Here is a 19,601-nt window from a genome sequence, read left to right as displayed (position 1 = left end):
AATGAGTCCTTAGCAGCGATATTCCGCATTTTATGGAACAATGCAACCTTACCTTAACTGTATCCGCTTCCTGAATTATGCATGGCACTCAAGGCTCGCTTATCAGACTTATCTTTTCAAATTAATTTTGCCTTCAATTTGTCTGTTTTGAAACCGTACGCATGAGGATGTCAGTCGGAAACAGAAGTAAGTTAATACGACGGGATGTGTGAGCAATTTACCAACTTACTCACGTTGTAATTTCAATAAATCAACCTATTCACTTCCTTCTTATAATTTCACATAACTTTTGATCATTCTCAAATGAGACAATGTATTCATTACGTATCGGTCCATTTCTCACTTCATTTTCTGACTTTCTATCCGTTTTATTGAATGGGGAATTATAGTTTGTTTGGATTAATTCTGTGGGAAGAAAAAATCGATTTTCACCATTTTATTGTTACGAAAATTGACACAGAACTTGCGGTTGATGGTAACTGGGTTTTTAGCACCATTTATGAGTCGAATAAGGCATGTTCCTAATAAAAATTATTATAAAGCGAGTCAGTTGGCCACATTTTGTCCGTTTTTTAGTCAGTCAGTTAATAAAACGATGCAGTGTCAAGACGTGATGAATTAATAGTTATTTAATCGTTTACAGTTGCACCAGCCAGTTAACATGTGTTTGGTCGCTGAAAATGGAAAGTTTTTCATGTTTATGGATGTGTATTAAAGAAGCACTCCATTTGCATCTTTTATAAAGCTTTAACCCAAAGCTCTGTGGATGTGATCAAAATAATAATAAAAAAATAACACGTTATTAATTATTAATTTATTTACAATATTTACAAAGTATGCCATAGCGTATTACAAGTGGAACATTTTTCTTCAGTAATGTTGAAGCGTTGAAGGATTTGCGAATTTCAATGAAACGGATATTTCATAAATTTTGCGTAAAATAATTAGTCCTCTAAACTCATTATGCGTAAGAAACATAATAGTTGTATGAAACTTGTGCAAATTGACCGAGAATAAAGATGTGTAAATAATAATCTAATTAATTATTTATGTTGTCAAAAAGGAACAAATTAAAAAAATGTGGTATCGAATTCCTCAGCTTCTGGAGGAGGAACCGATAAGTAGCCAATTTGTGTACCTTGAGCATGCCATCCATTGTTATGAAAATAGTTTATTTACCTTTACACAGTAACGAAATTTGTTCCGCTTGCATATCAGCTTAAAAAATCTCGTATACCTTGCCCCGTCTCAAGTCCAGCAAGAAACAACGGAATTTCTCTCCCAACACCCACCCTGAAGGAAAGTGTGAGAATACGAAAAGCCTCCAAACAATAACACTACAATGAACCTGCCTGCATCCCACTATCATCCATAATCTGATAGAAATGCATTTTATGGTGTCTTTGGGACAAGCCGAGGCAGAGTAACGCGACTCAACCGTGGGTTAAAGCTCGCAGCTATCAGTCGCGTTTTAACGTTGGTGTTGGAAGGACGTGGTGTTGGAACACTTCGGCGCAGCTCCATGTGCTGCACACGTTTCTGAGTGCGTGTTTTCGTGAACTTTTCCCAGTTGCTGATTTTTGGGATTACCATTGACTGAAGGGATTACCAAGGTGGGGAATTATTTTTGGAGCTTTAAAGCTCAGTTGATGCGCATGCAAATATTTTGAGTGCAACAACAATGCCAGATATGTCGTGGTGATAAAATAGCCTTTTATTATTCCTCCGTGCTTTAAATGTTTATTACCACTTGTCCATTCAAACTTATTGACATTTTTCGGATCCGGGACTGTTTGCTTAATAAACAACAATTTTTGATCGTTGGTGGTCTTCACACCAGCGTGCAAAAAGGCTGCTTTACACACAAATGAAATCAATTTTCCTCCAGTTGTAACGTAATGAATCACTTTCGTTTAGATTAATTCTCGGTTATTAGCAGCATAAAACCTTGTAGACTACGAGATAACGTAAAGAATTTTGCATTGTAAATGTTCATGAGTCATCAGTTTCATCCTATTCAAATTGTGCCACCACCAACAACAATCACGATCAAGGTTGGAACAAAACCAAAAATTGTATCAGATCCTGTTACTCAATTTCCTACAAACAAGTGTAAAGAAATAAATCTGGACCAGCCTAATCTTTTGTGGTGAAGACCGGACGTTTACATGGACGTGGATCCGCCCAAATGTCACTTCTCTTCCACATGCCGTCCAGGTTTCATTTCACAAAGCAGTGATCTAACGTTTGCATCATCGACTGGAAAATGACTGCAACTTTCGCTCGGCTTTTCGCTAATTTGCAATAATGACAAATCGCGTACCGAGAACGAATTCTTGACATTTGGTCAACGCTCATAATTGATTTATAAATGCTGAGGTATTTCCAAGCCATAAAATCGGTTACGATGAAATTTCCTTTACGGAGTGTTACAAAAACTCGTCCTGTTTATAATTATTTGAAACTGTATCGGGACGACATGCGAGCTCATTAAGGTGTTAACGTCTTGATCATTATCTGCATCATAATTGGGGGCTGAGGGAAACTTAAATGGAGGGACAAATACAAATAAGGTATAATTTCTCTAAATGGACAAAGTACGCTCATTTTCTGTAATAGTATCGCATGAATTAAACATTTTTGCCAGAGCTTCAAAGGACGAAGTGGTTTAGTGGCCACAAAAAAGGAATAACTTTGTCTCGGTACAAACATTTATTAACTGATAAGAAGCTTACACAAACAGTGTTCAATTTGTAGGAATCCACCAAGTCAATATTTACTCTGATAGGTGAACATGTCTGATCTCTCCAGGCTGACCAAAGTTCTTACAAGTGTGGTTTATTGTCCAACGACAAAATTTTGGCAATAAATGAGATCGCTGATGTATAATGTTAATTTCAACGTGTAATTTGCATAAGAGGGGAATTTACCAAAACATCTAATTACAATTTATTATGGTGCTTGCATAAATTATGATTTTTCACGCTTAGTGCCTGTCATTTCTGTTAATTATTTCTGAAGACGAACGAAACAGGCGAGCTTTAATTTTTTTCACATTTCGGTAAATTTTGTCAGATTGGTATTAATTAAAAACGCTGCTAATTACAAATCCTGTTTTTTAAATATTTTCTGTAGATTAAATCTTGTCTTGTTGGAGATCCTGATTGAAATATTTAGGACTGGCGTTCAAGGTTCACTTTTTAATTAAACTTTTACTGCTTATTCTATTGTTGTTTAATTACTGTTGCGTTTATCTCAATGCCAAACCTGCAAACTTCTCGCGAAATAATTTTTCGAAAATCGCCAACTCCGGTTAAAGGAACTTGCATAACTGGCAAGGTCTTGGTTCAAGTTTTATATTTACTGTTGATTTCATACATTATTTATTTGAGTTATTGTTGTTCTTTTCAATGCCTTTGTAGGTGGGGTCTGATATGGGTGACTGTGAATTACGATTTCCGATAATTTCGGGTAAATTAATATGCAATGAGAGCGGCACGCACCATTGAGCATTTGGAGGAACAATTAAACTGAATCTTCCGGCTTTCAAAAATCGGGCCAGACGTAGAATTACGTGTTTCCTTCCCGTTATCAGTTGCTTTTTCCCCATTCCGAAAATAATTGCAATTGCGACTCATATAAAATTTATTTGTTCATCTAAGCGCGAAATCAAAAATTTACAAAAAGCGAGCACATCATCGATAGCTTTGTACTTCGATGATCGGTCCGGTTTTTGTATGACGTTATGGATAATGATTCTATTTTTGTCCCTCTTCATTGTGTAATACTTTCGAGGAAGCTGTTATCACAAAACGAGAAGCAACACAATTATATCTCCCAAGAACTTATTAATCACTGATTAAGATACCTGTTGATTCACATCAGAAGAAAGTTTCTCCCCAGCTCAATGCTAATTACCGTGATTAACATTTCTGGAATGTCTCACCTCGGTTTCTCGAAATTTGCGCGAAAACAGTTCAGGGAAAAATGCCGCCAACCTTAAGTGCATTGAGAAAATTAGCATATCTTTGAGAATCGAACCGAGAGGTATAAAAACCCCGGTGATTCAGTCGATTAATCCACTTTTTGACAAGTTGAGTAAACATGACAAATTGCCAACCACTGTGTGGTTTTAAAAGTCGTAATTAGGATCGAGGATTTCCACGAACTAGCCGCGGGCAATATAATAACAGTTTCAATACATTTCCGGAGTGGAAGAGGAAATGTGAACGGAACTGATATTCTCCCACGAGGGTTCGTATCGGGGGTGAAACCGGAAAAGCCCAGCCACTGTGACGGAATGTAGAGCCGTGGAAAAAACAGGACTTATCTGGACACAAAAACAGGACTGAAGGAAGTCGCTTCACACTTGAGCGGACTCGGAGATTTAAATGCGCGCACGAGCCGCCCTATGCGAGGATTCTCTCGAATTCCTAGCCGCAATTATAACAGTTTTCTGCCTAATAATATCCGTATAAAGTTGCTCGGCGGGTTCGAACTCCGCACTCACTTCCTTCGCTGGGGGCAAGGTGAGGACACTGCTACCATTCGCATTCCTTTCGTTGAAATAATGCTCCTACGACCGTTCGAGGAAACTCGGAGCTAACCCAATTAACCCACGATTGATGGATTTGAACGAAATTATGATTTTCGTGACGTCGGAATGCGGGATACAAGAAACACTGACTGTCTCAGATATCAAAAGAAGCCACGAAGCGAAACGGTCGACGGTACTGAACCAGAGAAAAAGTACGCTGACCGCGATCTTCGCAAATGACAATGTCTTTGTTTCAAACGTATGATCAATTAAGCAAACGTTTAACCGATCAATGAAAAAGAGTTAACTATCGGTCGCCGAAACCTTAATTAGCACCTTTCTCTAGCTGGAGCAGGCACAGCTAGCAATTTTGCAAAATTAGTTTTTTATTTATGACTGTCAATTAAAATCGTTTGCCTCTTGAGCGACATGATTGTATGTTATTTCAAGTCATATACCTTGTACGAATTATTTGTAATTGGTTGAGGACGCGAAACGACATCAAATTAAATCAAAAGTTATGTGCTTATTTAAAAAAATAAAGACCGTACTACGAGCACAATTTTTCATATTTATGAAAATTGTTTTACGTAACTTTATACCTATATGGATCTGATAATGAATATGGGAAAGTGAAGGTAACATTTAGCTACTGATAATAATTAACACGATTTGTGCGATAGATAACAATAATTGGAAATATTTATTGCGTTAACTAAAATTTGATCTTGCGGTTAAAAATGATAGGGCGGCAATCGTTTTCTTGCTTGCGTAACCTGATTTTAATTATTAATCTAATGCACATGATATTGGCAGTTTCTAATTTTAATTTTTGGGTGTGGGCTCGAAGCCGCTCAGAAATTTACAAACGGATGTAAAATAAATAATAAAACAGTTAAGTCCGCGAAGAACAGATGCATGATTTAATACAATGTTTAATGTATTTATTTTATGGTTGTCAGAATTATTCAATATTCTATAGTCTTATGATGTATGAGCTATATAAATGTACAAAACACGGCAATAAACTTTTACTTTGAAAAGGTTGTGAGTGCGTATGTGTTTATAAATCACCCAATAGGCAAAGAATGGTTTATTTTCCAATATCGATGACGAAATCGCGACCAAGGTTATCTAAAAATCTGCATATCTAGAAATTTTTATGGAATTTCCCGAAATTTTACGCAATTGGGTAGTCAGTAATTTTTGGAAAATTAGTTGGGAATTCCTGGGTGTTTCAAGGGACTAATTGTTTCCACTTTCCATTACCGATTTCCCTCACGTCGTGTTCTTCGAAGCTGGTTGTCCAAGCCTTACATAACTTGGCTGAGAAGTGCAGTAAAGCGGCCACAGCGGCAATAAATTAATTTTCATTTGCGGTTGCATAATCAGAGTCATTCCGACAACTGGTAAATACAATACTTGCAATAATTCACTTGACAGAATAATGGCATTAAGGGCAGGGTTATGAAGGGTATTGAGCAATTGTAGACTTCTTGGAACATCACCCACACGCCCTGGACACTCCTACAGCCATTGTTGTGCGCTGCTAAATCCCGTAAAACGACAACGAAAATCCACTTTGATGGTAATTATCCCGGCTGGTCAGAAGATGATAGATTAAAGCTCGCTTTTCGACCTCGGTTAGAGTCAAAAGTACGGCTTGATTATATCTTCAAGTTTATTGCATGCAGACTCTTCGCGGCAATTACTGAAGCGAATTATGCACACTTAACAAGAAACTTGAGACGAATATTTGCCCGACAAGATTCAGATAATCCCCGGCTAAGTAGTCTGTTATTAATTCAGATGGTTTTTTCTGGTTATTGTCTCGTCGCATTAATGGATTATGTGAAAGTGTAGCAGAGCTTGAATGAATTTCTACGTCATATTTGCATTCACGTAATTACACAGCGTCCGGCTTCCTCTAAAAACTACAATTTTAAAGAGAAACGGGAAACCCTCCTAGTCGGGACCCTTCTATTTGGAGAAACTGGCCCAGAGAGAGTCATTTTAATCTCTTTTGAACTTCTGAATAGAGATATCATCATTAATTCAATTGACCTCCTTGGTCGCTCTTTGCACTCTCTCCAGTTCGCCGAGATTAAACCTCTCCATCGAAAGCGACAATTTGGGTTATCGTGAAAATTCGAGACACGCCTCTTGTTTGGGTGACCATTTTAATAAAATTCTGAAGGTCGTCTATTAACCCATTCAATTACATAAGATTCCACGATGAATATTTTGATAACTGCTCGCAACAAGGCTGATCTAATGACATACAAAATTGCTATTTGCATAAATAATTGTATGTTATTAACTGGTTACTCGAGTGCTTTCGTTATCAGTCAGCCACTCACACCTGTGCGATTTTCCCCGAAGAAGTACAGTTAAATTGTTGCATGAATTTTCTTTTGGTTGGGGCGTGTTGGCGGACAACACCTGGAGCCACCCACAGGCCACCACACAAGGAAACGGCATAACTTCTTTCCCACAAGCTAAAAGACGCATTGGTCCTTTTGCAAAAACTGCACATCCTTCCTGCCACTCCTTGCCACTTTCACTCAATTTAATTTCGTATAAGGGAATCATAATTTGGGGTAAATGACCCGGCACTCCCATTTATACCGCACCTCCCTATCGAGTTGCACGCCACAGGGGGCGCAAATATGATTGCAAGTTTTCTAAATTTCTGAAACTAGCACGGGGCGTATTTTTTTGGGCTGTAGGTGCCTTAACACGACTTGGAGCTCCGTGGGCTGTGTTCCCAGAACCGCGAAATTTTTGACGGCTCCTTTTACGGACTGTTGTACACCCACAAGTGCGTTTAATTTATCACCAATAACAATTATTTCATATTCATTAGAACTGTGAATAAATATTCAACCGATAGGGCAAAGACTTTGGTTTGTGTGACGGGTTTACATAACAGGTGTACGTGCATTTTTTATCTTATAACTTTCAAGTGTAGGTTGGCTCTTGTACCAACATCTGGGGCCAGTGGGCACCCACATGGATTTGGTGCCGAAAATTGGGTTATCTCGCTAATCAAACATTGAGGAGCCCAACATACTGCGGATTATTTACATTCTCATAAAAATTCAGTAGTAAACTACAGGAAATCGAATCGGATGCTTTATTTCCGGAATCGGCTCTTGGAGAGAAAACACCTTTGACAGCCAGATGTGCCGCGTTTAAAACCGAGAAGTTACAATATTTTCGGAAGGAGAACAAAGCCGTGGCGATTAAGTTACGATCGAACCCTAAACAAACTATTACAAATTGCTACACTATAAATAAACTCGACTTCCTCTCCACATCCCTTGATTGTTATAGGGGTCGATGTCAGGACCACACAAGAAATAGCTTACGTAATTGGGCGTAAATTAGAAGACGCGTCGATTGGGACAATACCAACCGCAGGAAATGTTTAATACGAACCAATTAACGGTGGCGTCTCCGTAATTAAATTTAAATTAAGCAGGAAGTGAAAAATTCTAAACGCGCTGTATTAAATCTCCGGTCGAATGGGAACAAACTGTCAATGGAAATTGTGAAATTTGCACGTTTTCATGCAGGAAATTCCCGACTTGATCGGTGTGGTGTCAAGGAAACGCTAAATGAAGATGACAATTAAATGCTTCATTTGATGATTGAGATGAAGGTTTAGCGAACCGGAGGAAACTAACAGTCAAAGACTATTTAATTGGCTCACAATTAACCGATTGGGCTGAACAACTGACATCACGGGTTAATTGATGGAGTAATCAGTGTGACCAAAGCACGGAAAATAATTCTGTGTGACCTCGACCTTAGAACAACACAGCGGGAGCACGTGCTGCCACATTGTAAAAATATTAACTTGTGCCACAAATTACAATTCTGGAGGCGCAAGGAAGCGTCTTATTTAATTAAATTTAATTGGAGAGTAACGTAATACGCCTTTGTGACCATTAGTTCCTACAGAATTGAAGAGATTATCTTGGGAGGATCTCAATTCTTCATTAAAATCAATTGTGAGCTTGGAAGTTTACAGTTTCTTGTAACTCAATTTTTTGTATTTTCCTGAATATTTCGCCTGGAGTGTTCAATTTTTTGGGTATGCAAACGTGTGAACCTCCGTGATGCTAATTTCCATGTAATTATTTCCTAGTGCAGCAGTTGCAAACTAGCTTAATTAAAAGCCATTTATTACTGCTGGCGTCTCTCGGTGTCCAACTACTGGCTGTAAAAACTCTCTTTATATTGCAATATCCGGATGAAACTTGAGAAATACAAAATTGCAATCGCTGGGAACAAATTTCTAGTGTTTACAATTTTCTTCTACGTACGTGTCCCATTTGGTGAGTGCCATGGGCGAGCTTACAACACATGGAACTCGATCCGGTGTAACAAAATCCTGCGGTTACACAAGTATTTGCGGCTTTTAAAAAATCAGGACCGGATTGAATATGGAATTTGTACTAGTGGACGTGAAAATGACCGGATGTTGAGGTGAAACAAGAGCGACGTTTTATTAGTATTGTGTTGCGACAGTGCTAAGTTTTTTGTCCCGGAGGATGTTGCACAGAGGAAATTACCAAGACAATTACAGTAGCAGAGTTGAAAATATGTATCGGTATAACTGTAGAAATAATCACTTATGTAACGATTTCACAAATGATCGAGTTCGTGGCGGGAAACTATTAATTAGGCGCGAGAAGATCGAATTGTTTCCAAATTGGGCTGTGTTACACAATGTGATCCTTTTGGATTGTTAGAGTCGGCACAAGACTGGAAGCCTTCAGATCCTACGAAAAAGTCGAGATGTTGAAACGACTGATATATGGTTATCGAGGTTATCACAAAGACACATCTCCTCGTTAACCTAACAGAGAACTCTTCAACCCAAGTTTGTAAAAGACTCTACTGTTCCCCAAACTTTAGTAACCTCGTATTTATTTTTCGAGTAAATTGCTTAACTATTTATTGATGATGTGATCACAAAATTCTGTGCAAAATTCTTTAATTACGGTTGTCTGATTTGTTGCAGATGATGAAACACGTGCAGCTTTCTCCTTACAGGAGTAGAGCTGACACAGTGTCCCTAAGCTCAACGACATCCTACGGAAGCCTCAGTCCTGAACCGCTAGGAAGTCGCTCTTCGAGCTACTCATCACTCAATGACTCTTCTTCAGGAAATTTACAGGTAATTGCAACCGTTACTTGCACTTTATTGTGCAAAAATCGACACAATTTTTAATTAATTGATAATGATGGGAGTTTATCAGTGCAACAAATACATTAATAAATCACCAGTGTAATAATAAATCCCGACAAATTGCTTTATAAACATGGAATTTCGTTATCTCGTGTGATTTTTTCGAAAGACTTGTCCACCAAGGTTGTTCCGGACCGTGATTACAACTCTAAACGATTCATAATGCTCACGTGGGAACGACTCAAAACAAGACCATCCTCACTTGTGTGCACCCAAAACCACCGCCAGAAAAAACATTAGTTAATAACGCGAATAGTACAAATTACAGTTAGCCACTTGAACAATAATCATCAGCATGAGAATTGGAAAAAACGTCACTCCGTGGGAACTCGTGTTCTTTTCCCGTGGAAATAGGTTGCCTTGTAAGGTCGACAGAAGGCCTCAAATACTATTATTGTATTCCGAACACTGCTAGTTAGCGTGACACATGTGCACCGGGTTGACAAAAATTTAGCGAGAAATCATTCCAACTATTTAAATTGACTCATTAGGCTCAAAACTAGGCGATTTTGATTATAACCGTCTTATCCGACTGGACGTGGCAATTTCAGCGTTTCCTTGTCACACTGTTTTGAAATTTTCTAATTGGCTTTGTCACATAACTGACCCAACGTTAATTGGCGATAAGGGGGTTATTATCAACAGTGGCATTTTTACGAACACGAAAACATATGATTTCGTTGCGATTCAATCAGTAAATCAATTAGAGATGATGTAATTTGTGGAAATATTCAAACAACAATGCGAATTTCAAGCGTCCTTGTACTGGGTGTTTCTAGGCACGTGTGCCCATTTTTCTTTAGTTAAATAATTGAAACGTTTGAAAACTGATGATTTTTCCACAGTGTTAATTCAGTTCTTGTAATTTATTTACAATGCAGAAGAAAGGCTGATTTTTAGCGAGAAATGTAAATATGTACTGAAACAACAAATTTGTCACCCATTGAGGTATTTTTGAGTTTTCAGGATTCCAATTACAGGAATGTAACATGAGTAAGAACAAGATGTTCGCTTATTTACATTGTGATTTTTAATTAGCGCCTCGTAATTAGTAATGGGAAAAAGCGTTTTCCCCACATTCCTAATTAAGTCGCTTCCTCGGATGTCTTTGCGCGAGCACTGACAGTGATTATTTCAGCAATAATTAGTAACAATCAGTGAAAGTCGGAAATCTCATTAATAACGAACACAAAGGCATTGTTAAATCTTCCCACCGAAATCGATTAAATTTCAAAATCCCAATGTCCCACTTTTAGAGACGCTCGTAATTGTCAGTTTTATTTTCTCGAGCAGTATGTTCTTTATTGTTATCCCTTGTGTCTCTCTTTAACTCGCGTGGAGTAACGGAGAGGGGCTTACAAAAGTGAAGACACTGAAGGTAAAAAGTGCTCTCCCAGAGGATGTTCTCATGGTATCGCATGGCATCTGGTTACCGTGCCTCCCTTTGCGAAAAATGCACAAAATGTTGCAACTGTCTGTTCTTGACTTTAGTATTTTTGTCTCAGGCTCCCACTAATTTACTCGCCTAGTTTTCACCATTATATTTTAAAATAAACTTGCAAACAATAGGGAATACAGAGATTTATATTTAATTAACCTCTTTGGCAATTATTCTCAGCATTTTCAGCTTCCGTTCCAGTTTTTGCAAAAAATTCAGTCGCCACCGACCATAAATCGCAACCTTGAGGGTTTGTCTCAAAGAGGTATTGTTTTATCCATCATGCAAACAAGATTATTAACACTATAAAGCTCCTCAAATGCGATTCATTAACTATTTGATGGCTAGACGTCTCCGTAGATAATGTCTCACTGGCACCACTTTTTATGTCTGGACTGTGATAAACACACTGCCCCTTATCAAATTTTGATACTGTTTGATATCAAAATTCCCTGATTGATGGTGGATGTAAATAGCGCGTTTCCCAACTCTTCAAACAACCCGAACATGTGTTACCAAGTGATAAAAGCATGTATTAATAAGAAGTGCTTAATATTCAAGAAATAAGCTGCTCATTCACGCGGGTTGTTGCTCTTTCGGTGTTGACGAAGAGGATGATATTTGAACATTCGTGGCGTCAAGTCAATAATAATGGCCCTGCGGTGTTGAAAAAGGCCTCATATCGTGAGGGCGGACTTCCTCCACTTTGTCCTTTTGACACGCTATTGTGCTTCTAATTCCAGAAGTCACAGATTTTTCTCCAGTGGCTGTTAGTATTCCGAAAGTGTGTGAAAATCATTTACATTGTACCATTGTCCCGTGTAAATTATTATCATGTAGAGGACACTCAAGGACGGCAAATACGTTTTCGTAGGCGGGGAGGAAATAAGTGTAACGCATTTTTGAAACAATAAAAAAATTCCCGGTTTACTACAAAATTCTCAAGGTTGGGATGCAACAAGTATTGGAAAAAAGTTGTTTCATGAGCTTGCTTAATATATGCCACATCCGCATAACTCTTGTAACTCCTGCGATATCTGCAGGTCCTTGCCCTTCCGCACACTGTTGACATTCAACAGAATTATTTTTAATGAGCGGCCCGCGCCCTAATGACACGTGCCAACCCTTTGTTGGGGTAATTGATCGATGAACTTTATTTAATAATTTTTCTCTAATAATAATAATAGGATAGGGCGCTAAATAATAGGATAGGATAGGGCTAATAATAGGAGCATTAGCTAACAAGCCGAACGTCATGCGTGTGCAAGCACTGCAAGAAGGTGTGGGTGGTAATTGCACTGCGCTACTCATGTGGATCCACCACCTACGCGAGATAATCCTTTTGTTTGAGCCGCAAAATCGATTTTTTCATTGGATGATTTATGGAAATTTAATTGCAGGAAACGACAATGTATCTACTTGTCATACATGTTAAGGTGTGGATTAACTTTAGTTATTTTGCTTCATTTGATAAATGTTGATGCAAATTGTGCATGAAACAAAGGCTTGTTTGGCTGTCTAGCCCTGTGACTTAATCTAATATCCGCCCCGTCGTTTCAAATGTGTTAAAATAACACGAGCGTTATCGCTTGGAAAATAATATTTATCCTGTAAAAATGCGATTTACAAACAAACTACTTTCAAGAACAGATAACATTTCATTCTTCATTGTTTATTCTAGTCTTGTGTAGTCTTACAAATGTTGACTTGTTGCTTCTAGTAGTTGCAACTTGATAACATAATTATTTCGTAATTCCGCAATTTTCACACATGGACTTATCTGAGCGAGACATGAAAAAGAGCGCAGGAAGTCCCGGCTTGTTCCGTTCGATTCCAATTAACGGCATAAATTCTGAATTCTTGGAATTAGTTAATCAAAACTAAAATAGTACCGACCTTCAACTATTCATTTTTATCTCGTTCTTTCTTATCGGAAGTCAGTCGGGTCTGATGTGGAAAATTCGGTTATTGAAAAAAACAGGAAACAGCTCTCTGATCCGATTCATGCATTGTTTCCGCTATCTGTTAACCTTGAACTGCAGGATATTGTAACAATTATGTAATGAGCGAACACAGGGAGAGGCTGTTTCTCGCGAAAAATAGGAAGAAACTTCCTGACGGGAAATAGCAAAATAGATAAAAGTGTGACTAATCCGGGCAAAATCGTAATTATTCTCCTCCCGGCACGTCCCACTCTGAAACGTAACTGGAAATAATTTGCCCGTTTTTCGAATCTTTTTCCAAAACTTGTGGTACTTTAGCCGCAAAAATGCCATTGTTTATTGTCGCTTGAAAAACCCACACTTTCCACGTTTTGTAATAAGCTTGCAGTATAATTGTGTGAAATTCATTATCATTAATTAGAAAGTTTAATGCGTATTGTTTGATATATTTTATTCTAATTCCGATCGGATATTCTCCTGGCCTAGTTAGTGGCGATTGGTGCTTTAGACCAGATGAAAACCATTGTTGAGTGATTTGTTCGGAAATAAAGACATCTTCGAATGAGCCGCTAGGAAAATGATTTGATTCGTCCACATTCCAGGCGAATGCTGATGCATAAATCCATCCAAACAACCGGCATTATTTACGTCGACAATTGTCTCCAACCGAGCGCTTCCGGTGCCCATATTGCAATTACCCTTTCATGTAAAACTGGGACAACTGTATTAACAAAATAACCGTTCATTACGTCCCGGAATTTTTTGGTACCAGTTTCCCCTCACGATTTCACCCTCAGGATGTGGTTAAGTACTAAAAGGCGCCAAATGGCACACGCCAACATGGCATATGGCACCAGAGACGAGACACCCACTCCTGTATACCCTGATATATGGATTTGTGTTAACCCCAGGTCAATCAGATTAAATTTTGGCTAGGGACGGGCAAAAATCTGCGTCTCCTCACCACTAATTTATTAATTTAAGTGCGTGTTTACCAAGCAGCTGCTCCACGTTTTGCTCCGACAGGATGCAGTAAGGTAGTGTTTTTGTTGGAGGGCGACCTGCCCGTGCCTCGTTCCAGACGCAAAACACATTTCAAATATTGGAACGAGTCTAAATTCACTAAAAATACATATCGGAAGGGTTGCAACAACCCTTAACAAAGCCGCGCCATGTGCTACTTTACTGATATTTATTTTCTCCGCATCTTAAATAAACCAACTTTATGGCGGCTTTTATTTTTGTGAAAAACTATTCATTACCGTGAGATTTGGCGTAAATACGTGCGAGATTAGAGCATAAAATTGGATGGGTTTATATCCGGATTTATGGCTTTTTAAGAGTATCGGTTCGTGATTATTGTTCTTATTTTATCAGCGATCATTTACATACGCTTCCTGGAGTGGTTATCAATTTTTGTTTTTAGTTTGCGATTACTGTTACATTCGTGTGAAATATTTTATCTAATTATAACGGCTTTCGTTTCACTCATGTCGTCAAATGCTCAAAGCTGGTGGCCATTAAACGAAATGGACACTTAATCGGAGAGGAAATCCAAAACAAAACTATTTCCCAACTGTTTGTTTTTACACAGATGCTGCCCAACAAGGTCAAGATTCTTTAAAAATTTGGAAAAGATAATGAAATCATATTTATATTTTATCTGCCAAAATAAACACTGATTGTTGGTCTCAACTTGAAATTTAATCCCCAGTTGCAGAAGTGCAATAAATTGCCGGAGGCCCCCTGCTTCTGCACATGTCTCGCATACATTATCCCATTTGTTTCGGCGCAAATCCGCTCCGATAAAATTACCGTATAAGGGCACTTTAACGTATCCTGTGTAGGATCGTTTAACTCTTTAAACAATACAACCTCTGGCTGTCAGGTGTGCACATAGTGCACGTGCTCACCACACAAATGCTATTTCCGGCGCTGATATCACATTACACCACTTACCCTCCTAAAAAGCTCGCTAACATCCGATGATTTACTTTGATTGAATCACAAATTGTGGTATTTATGCGAAATTAAGCGGCCGTGCAATTATAGAGTTAATTAGGCTCTAGCATCTGTATTACCCCGACAATAATTAGATGCAATGTATCAATTTAGATTGCGCCACTAGTACTAGACACTGGGGTAATTAGTGCAAATGTAACGGAGTCAATTAGTGTATGATCGATTGATGGGATGGATGGGAACATTTATGAAAGAATGTCCTCTGAAAGGCCAATTATAATATCGTTAGGTTCTTGAACTTGTTATTAATTTTAATGGTGTGGCTTTTAAATGATATTTAAATAAAGGTGGCTAGAATTTTTATTACAAAATTGTGCATTTTTATAATCTGTTTTTTGGTGATTTATCTCGCGTGTTTGTTTCGCCCTGCTGCCACTCTCAAAACGTAAAATATGGACCATAATGTCATCTATCATACTTAGAGAGCGGGCGCAACAAAATGAGTTCTTTTTTTGAGCCCAACAGGAAGACGCCTGGCATCGAGACGTAAAGGTGTCGATTTAATCTAATTCAAGATCTTGTCTGGGATTGTTGTTAAGTGTGAAAGAGTGGAAATGTTGTCACTAGTTCAAAATTTTGGCCTGGATATTGTGCCAGCATCGAACATTCATGTGAGTTGCTATTTAATTTTTTGCGCCAGAGAGTAAAAGTTATTAATTATCGAGGTGACAAGAGCGCAAATAGAGTAATTATTACATAAGCAAAAAGCTCAAAACGAGAAGTTGTGTTTTATTTTTGAAAGTAATAAATTAATCTTGTCTTTGATCTAAAAACACTCCACTTGGGGAAAAATAAGGAAAACAATTCTTGGAGCACGAAAATCGAAGATGTGTTTATTAACACAATCTCGGAAATTTATTTGGTAATGAAAGAGGAGCAAAACAGTGAATTAATACACAATACAAAGTCTAAAAATAATCCGGGACGGGGTCTGTGCTTTTTTGCCTGGAGGAACAAATAAGCATCCGATATGGTCTAGTGGCTAGGATACCTGGCTTTCACCCAGGAGGCTCGGGTTCGATTCCCGGTATCGGAATTTTTTGAGCTTTTTTTTTTCAATAACAAAAATAATAAAGTTACGACAATTTACATATACATTTCGTGTAAAGCAGCGTCTTGGATAATACTCACAATTTACCAACTTTTTACCGATATTTATTTTTTGACGTTTTGAAAACTTTGGCAAGTCTGATGCTGACATTAAAGCCTGCTTTACAGTGAATTTTCAGAAAAGGTCAAAATTTAATATCCCGTTTTTTCTTGGCTGTGATACGATATTTATAAGTAAAATTGTTGGTTTGATTAATAAATTGAATGAGTTATTAATTAAAAACAACTTTAATTAAAGCCTGGTTCACATCTGAGCTTTGGTAATCTGTTGCGTAGTACATATCCGATATGGTCTAGTGGCTAGGATACCTGGCTTTCACCCAGGAGGCTCGGGTTCGATTCCCGGTATCGGAAAAGTTTTTTTTTATTCTTTTTCCTGGTTTTCTTATTATTTGTTACAAATATTTATTTATAAAAGATGTTAAAACAAAATGTTTCTAAGATTAGAAGAAAAACAAAAAAATTGCTTTGGTAAAAATAAAATAGCAATGATTTGGTTCAAAAACAGTCAAATAAATTTCAAAATTAGTAGGTCATAGCTAATTACAGCTAGTTTCATTGAAACCAGTTGTTAAATTAGTGGTGGTTTGAGTCCTTGCGTAATCGAAAACTAAGCAAGTCCGGTATGGTCTAGTGGCTAGGATACCTGGCTCTCACCCAGGAGGCTCGGGTTCGATTCCCGGTACCGGAATATTTTTTTTCAACTTTCTTTTTGTTGCAGACAACCATAAAAGTTTATGCCAAATGTTTACGACCGGATATCGAGTACAAGACCCTCAGCATCACTTTCCAAACGACGTGTAAAGAAGTAGTAGCGACACTTTTGGGCAAATATAAAATGAAGCACCGAGACCCGAAACTTTTCTATCTCAGTATGGAAGTTACGGTTCGTAAAGCCGGAGTTCGAACACATCTGGCTTTAGATGAGGAAGCGAGACCCGCGGTGTTACAAAGTTGCCACCCAAGAGGCGATTCGAAGTAATAAATTTGTAAAAATATGGAAATAAATTTTATTTGATTTTTGCCGCAGGTTTTCCCTCCAGACTCGACGCGGAGGCTTGGTAAAAGTCCACGATTCGGTCCTCAACAGCAACTCGCAGTATAAAAGTCTATTAATAAGCGCTAGGACAACAGTGGATGAATTAATAGCCCTGCTTTTGAATTGTTACAACAGCAAAGAACGCGTGGAGCAGTTCTCTTTGTACGAAGTCAACACTGATAAGGAGCAACAAAGAAAATTACATCCGGACGATAGGCCCCTGCAGGTGCAACAAACTTGGTTACCCTTACACAAATGCCATTTCCTAGTCAGAAGAAACCCCGACTATTTACCGCTCTCGCGAAGAAAAGTGAGATTTTTGCGCCTGTTTCAGCTCAAATTATAATAAACATTAATTACAGATTTTCTGGGTCTCTGACTTGCCGCCGTTACCTCAGTCCAGGCTTTTCCAATCAGCCACTCAACTCACCCAAATCTCCAAGTCACAGAACTCTCTGGTTCCGACAAACACGAAGGAAGAAACCAAGACTAAAACAGCTCAACTCAAGTCGAGCAAAGAGTACGTCAGTAGGAACAAAAACAGCGATTTGAAAGTTTTCGGAAGCAGTTCACAAATCGCACAAAACGGAAGCAACTCGTATGCGGATTATGAGAATTATTTTTACATTTGAAATTTTTTTTGTTCCTGTGTGAGTCTAGTTGGTTTTTGGATGTGATAGATGCAGCCTAAAATTGATTATTTTAACCAAAGATTTTCAGAGAGTCTCTCTTTTAAATTTGAATTTTGTTCGTCTTGAAGTAATAAATGTTTGAGTGTAATAATTTGTGGACTATTTGGAGTAGTTTTATAATCATACCTGATTAGCGCACAGCGTCTATTTATTGTTTGATAGATTAATTGTGTAATGAGTTTTTTCCTTATGTGTGTAGTTAAACTAAATGTTAATCTATTCGTACGTCTGATGTGTTTACCCAAAGACTAGAATTAAAACATAATTTTGGAAACGTATCTGTATAACTAACTGTGCAATGTGTATATAAAAATACCAAAGAATCACTGTAAATACCTTTGTATGTATTTTAATTTAAGGTTTTAGACCATTTTGAATAAAGGAAGTTAAAAAAGCGTACTCTTGTTTTATTGGATAAAATATTCGAGCAGCAATAAGGCAGTAAACTATTTTTTTCCGAATCGTATTGTTGGGAAATGGAAAAAATAGAACATGATGCAATCAACGTTACCCAAGTGTGTACTGTGTGGCCTATTTAGGACGATTTTCCTCAAACTTCATTTGTGTTGAATAAAGTTCTCAATAATTGTATTCATTGTCGAACGTTAAAATTATCCCAAATTTATTTATTGCAATTAAATGTTCAGTAAATTGATATTTTGTCGGGTTTAGAAATATGCACAATTGTATATGAGGACTTGATTGGGGCGACTGTATTTTCGAGCTACGTAGAGCTCGGAAACTCCGTAAACGACCACGATAGGCGGAGCCAATGCGTACTTCATCGAGTGGGGAGATTGAGCAGTGGCGTAACAAAAAACTATTCCATGATCAAGAAGGGTTTGAGATTTATAATTTGTAGTAGTTACTATTTCCTCTATTCAATAATAGCACGATGAAATAGTAAAAATCATATCTAATGCTAATACACGTTGATCTCCTAGAAATACAAAGCAGAGACGTCGAATAAATAAAAATACTGAATGAGTAACGAGTAAAAACGCGTTTATTGCAAAAAATGTTTCTACTGGTATTTTTATTATAATTGGTAATATTGAAATGTTAAATTTTAAGACGAATTCCCTACAGATGTAGGGCCACGCCACGCCACTGTTTTCTACCAACACCCCTAATTTAAAGATTGGACTCGTCCGTGACGAGTTTTCGTCTCTGCGCACTCCTACCACCGTGGACGATTTGTCATTTTGCGGACTCTAAATCATCTTTTGACCATTGTAATGTGTTTCTATTAAAAATTAAAACTTGACTGCATTTAATTTCTGAATTTTTAATTCTTATATTGAAGCACTGCAAACCGATTTTTTTCACACCCTTTAAATCCTGCAATTTTCTTTATTTTTGCAGGAGATTAAGCCCTTCGATAGGGCCTTCGACTGTGAAAAAATCATGTTTGAACAAACACCCTTTGGGACCTTATGAATTTTTTAAGATTCTTTAAGATTTTCCTATTTTGCAAGAGTTATTTTTTTTCACCCCTTTTATATCCCGCAATTTTCTTTATTTTTGCAAGAGATTAAGCCCTCCGATTGCGCCTTGGAC

The 19,601-nt window shown here is 37.8% G+C and overlaps 1 protein-coding gene and 3 non-coding genes across 5 annotated transcripts; all 4 read left to right on the top strand.

Annotated features, from left to right (window-relative positions):
• Positions 1-1,435: 1,435 nt before the first annotated feature.
• Positions 1,436-18,374, top strand: rau. 2 transcript variants are annotated; one of them, XM_969749.5, is made up of 5 exons: positions 1,436-1,613; positions 9,570-9,725; positions 17,032-17,288; positions 17,341-17,659; positions 17,712-18,374. In XM_969749.5, the coding sequence occupies exons 2-5, from the start codon at positions 9,570-9,572 to the stop codon at positions 17,979-17,981; spliced, it is 1,002 nt and encodes a 333-aa protein (XP_974842.2). In that variant the 5' UTR covers positions 1,436-1,613; the 3' UTR covers positions 17,982-18,374. The 2 variants fall into 2 exon arrangements, with proteins under 2 accessions (XP_974842.2, XP_015836068.1); XM_015980582.2 differs by lacking the exons at positions 1,436-1,613; positions 9,570-9,725 and adding an exon at positions 15,722-15,811.
• Positions 16,165-16,236, top strand: TRNAE-UUC (transfer RNA glutamic acid (anticodon UUC)). The gene has a single exon. It is a non-coding gene; the product is annotated as a tRNA-Glu (tRNA).
• TRNAE-UUC (transfer RNA glutamic acid (anticodon UUC)) lies at positions 16,593-16,664 on the top strand. The gene has a single exon. It is a non-coding gene; the product is annotated as a tRNA-Glu (tRNA).
• On the top strand, positions 16,930-17,001 carry TRNAE-CUC (transfer RNA glutamic acid (anticodon CUC)). Its single transcript has one exon. It is a non-coding gene; the product is annotated as a tRNA-Glu (tRNA).
• Positions 18,375-19,601: the final 1,227 nt, after the last annotated feature.

Source organism: Tribolium castaneum, chromosome 5 (genome assembly GCF_031307605.1).
Source record: "Tribolium castaneum strain GA2 chromosome 5, icTriCast1.1, whole genome shotgun sequence".
NCBI classification, from domain to species: Eukaryota; Metazoa; Arthropoda; class Insecta; order Coleoptera; family Tenebrionidae; genus Tribolium; species Tribolium castaneum.
This window is presented reverse-complemented; position numbering and strand designations above follow the sequence as displayed.

What these genes read in the sequence shown, in the direction of transcription:
- rau (XM_969749.5), top strand. Translation starts at nt 9,570, where the DNA reads ATGATGAAACACGTGCAGCTTTCTCCTTACAGGAGTAGAGCTGACACA. An exon ending in CTTCTTCAGGAAATTTACAG is followed by an intron (nt 9,726 to 17,031) that starts GTAATTGCAACC and finishes TTTTTGTTGCAG; the next exon opens with ACAACCATAAAAGTTTATGC. An exon ending in CACCCAAGAGGCGATTCGAA is followed by an intron (nt 17,289 to 17,340) that starts GTAATAAATTTG and finishes TTTTTGCCGCAG; the next exon opens with GTTTTCCCTCCAGACTCGAC.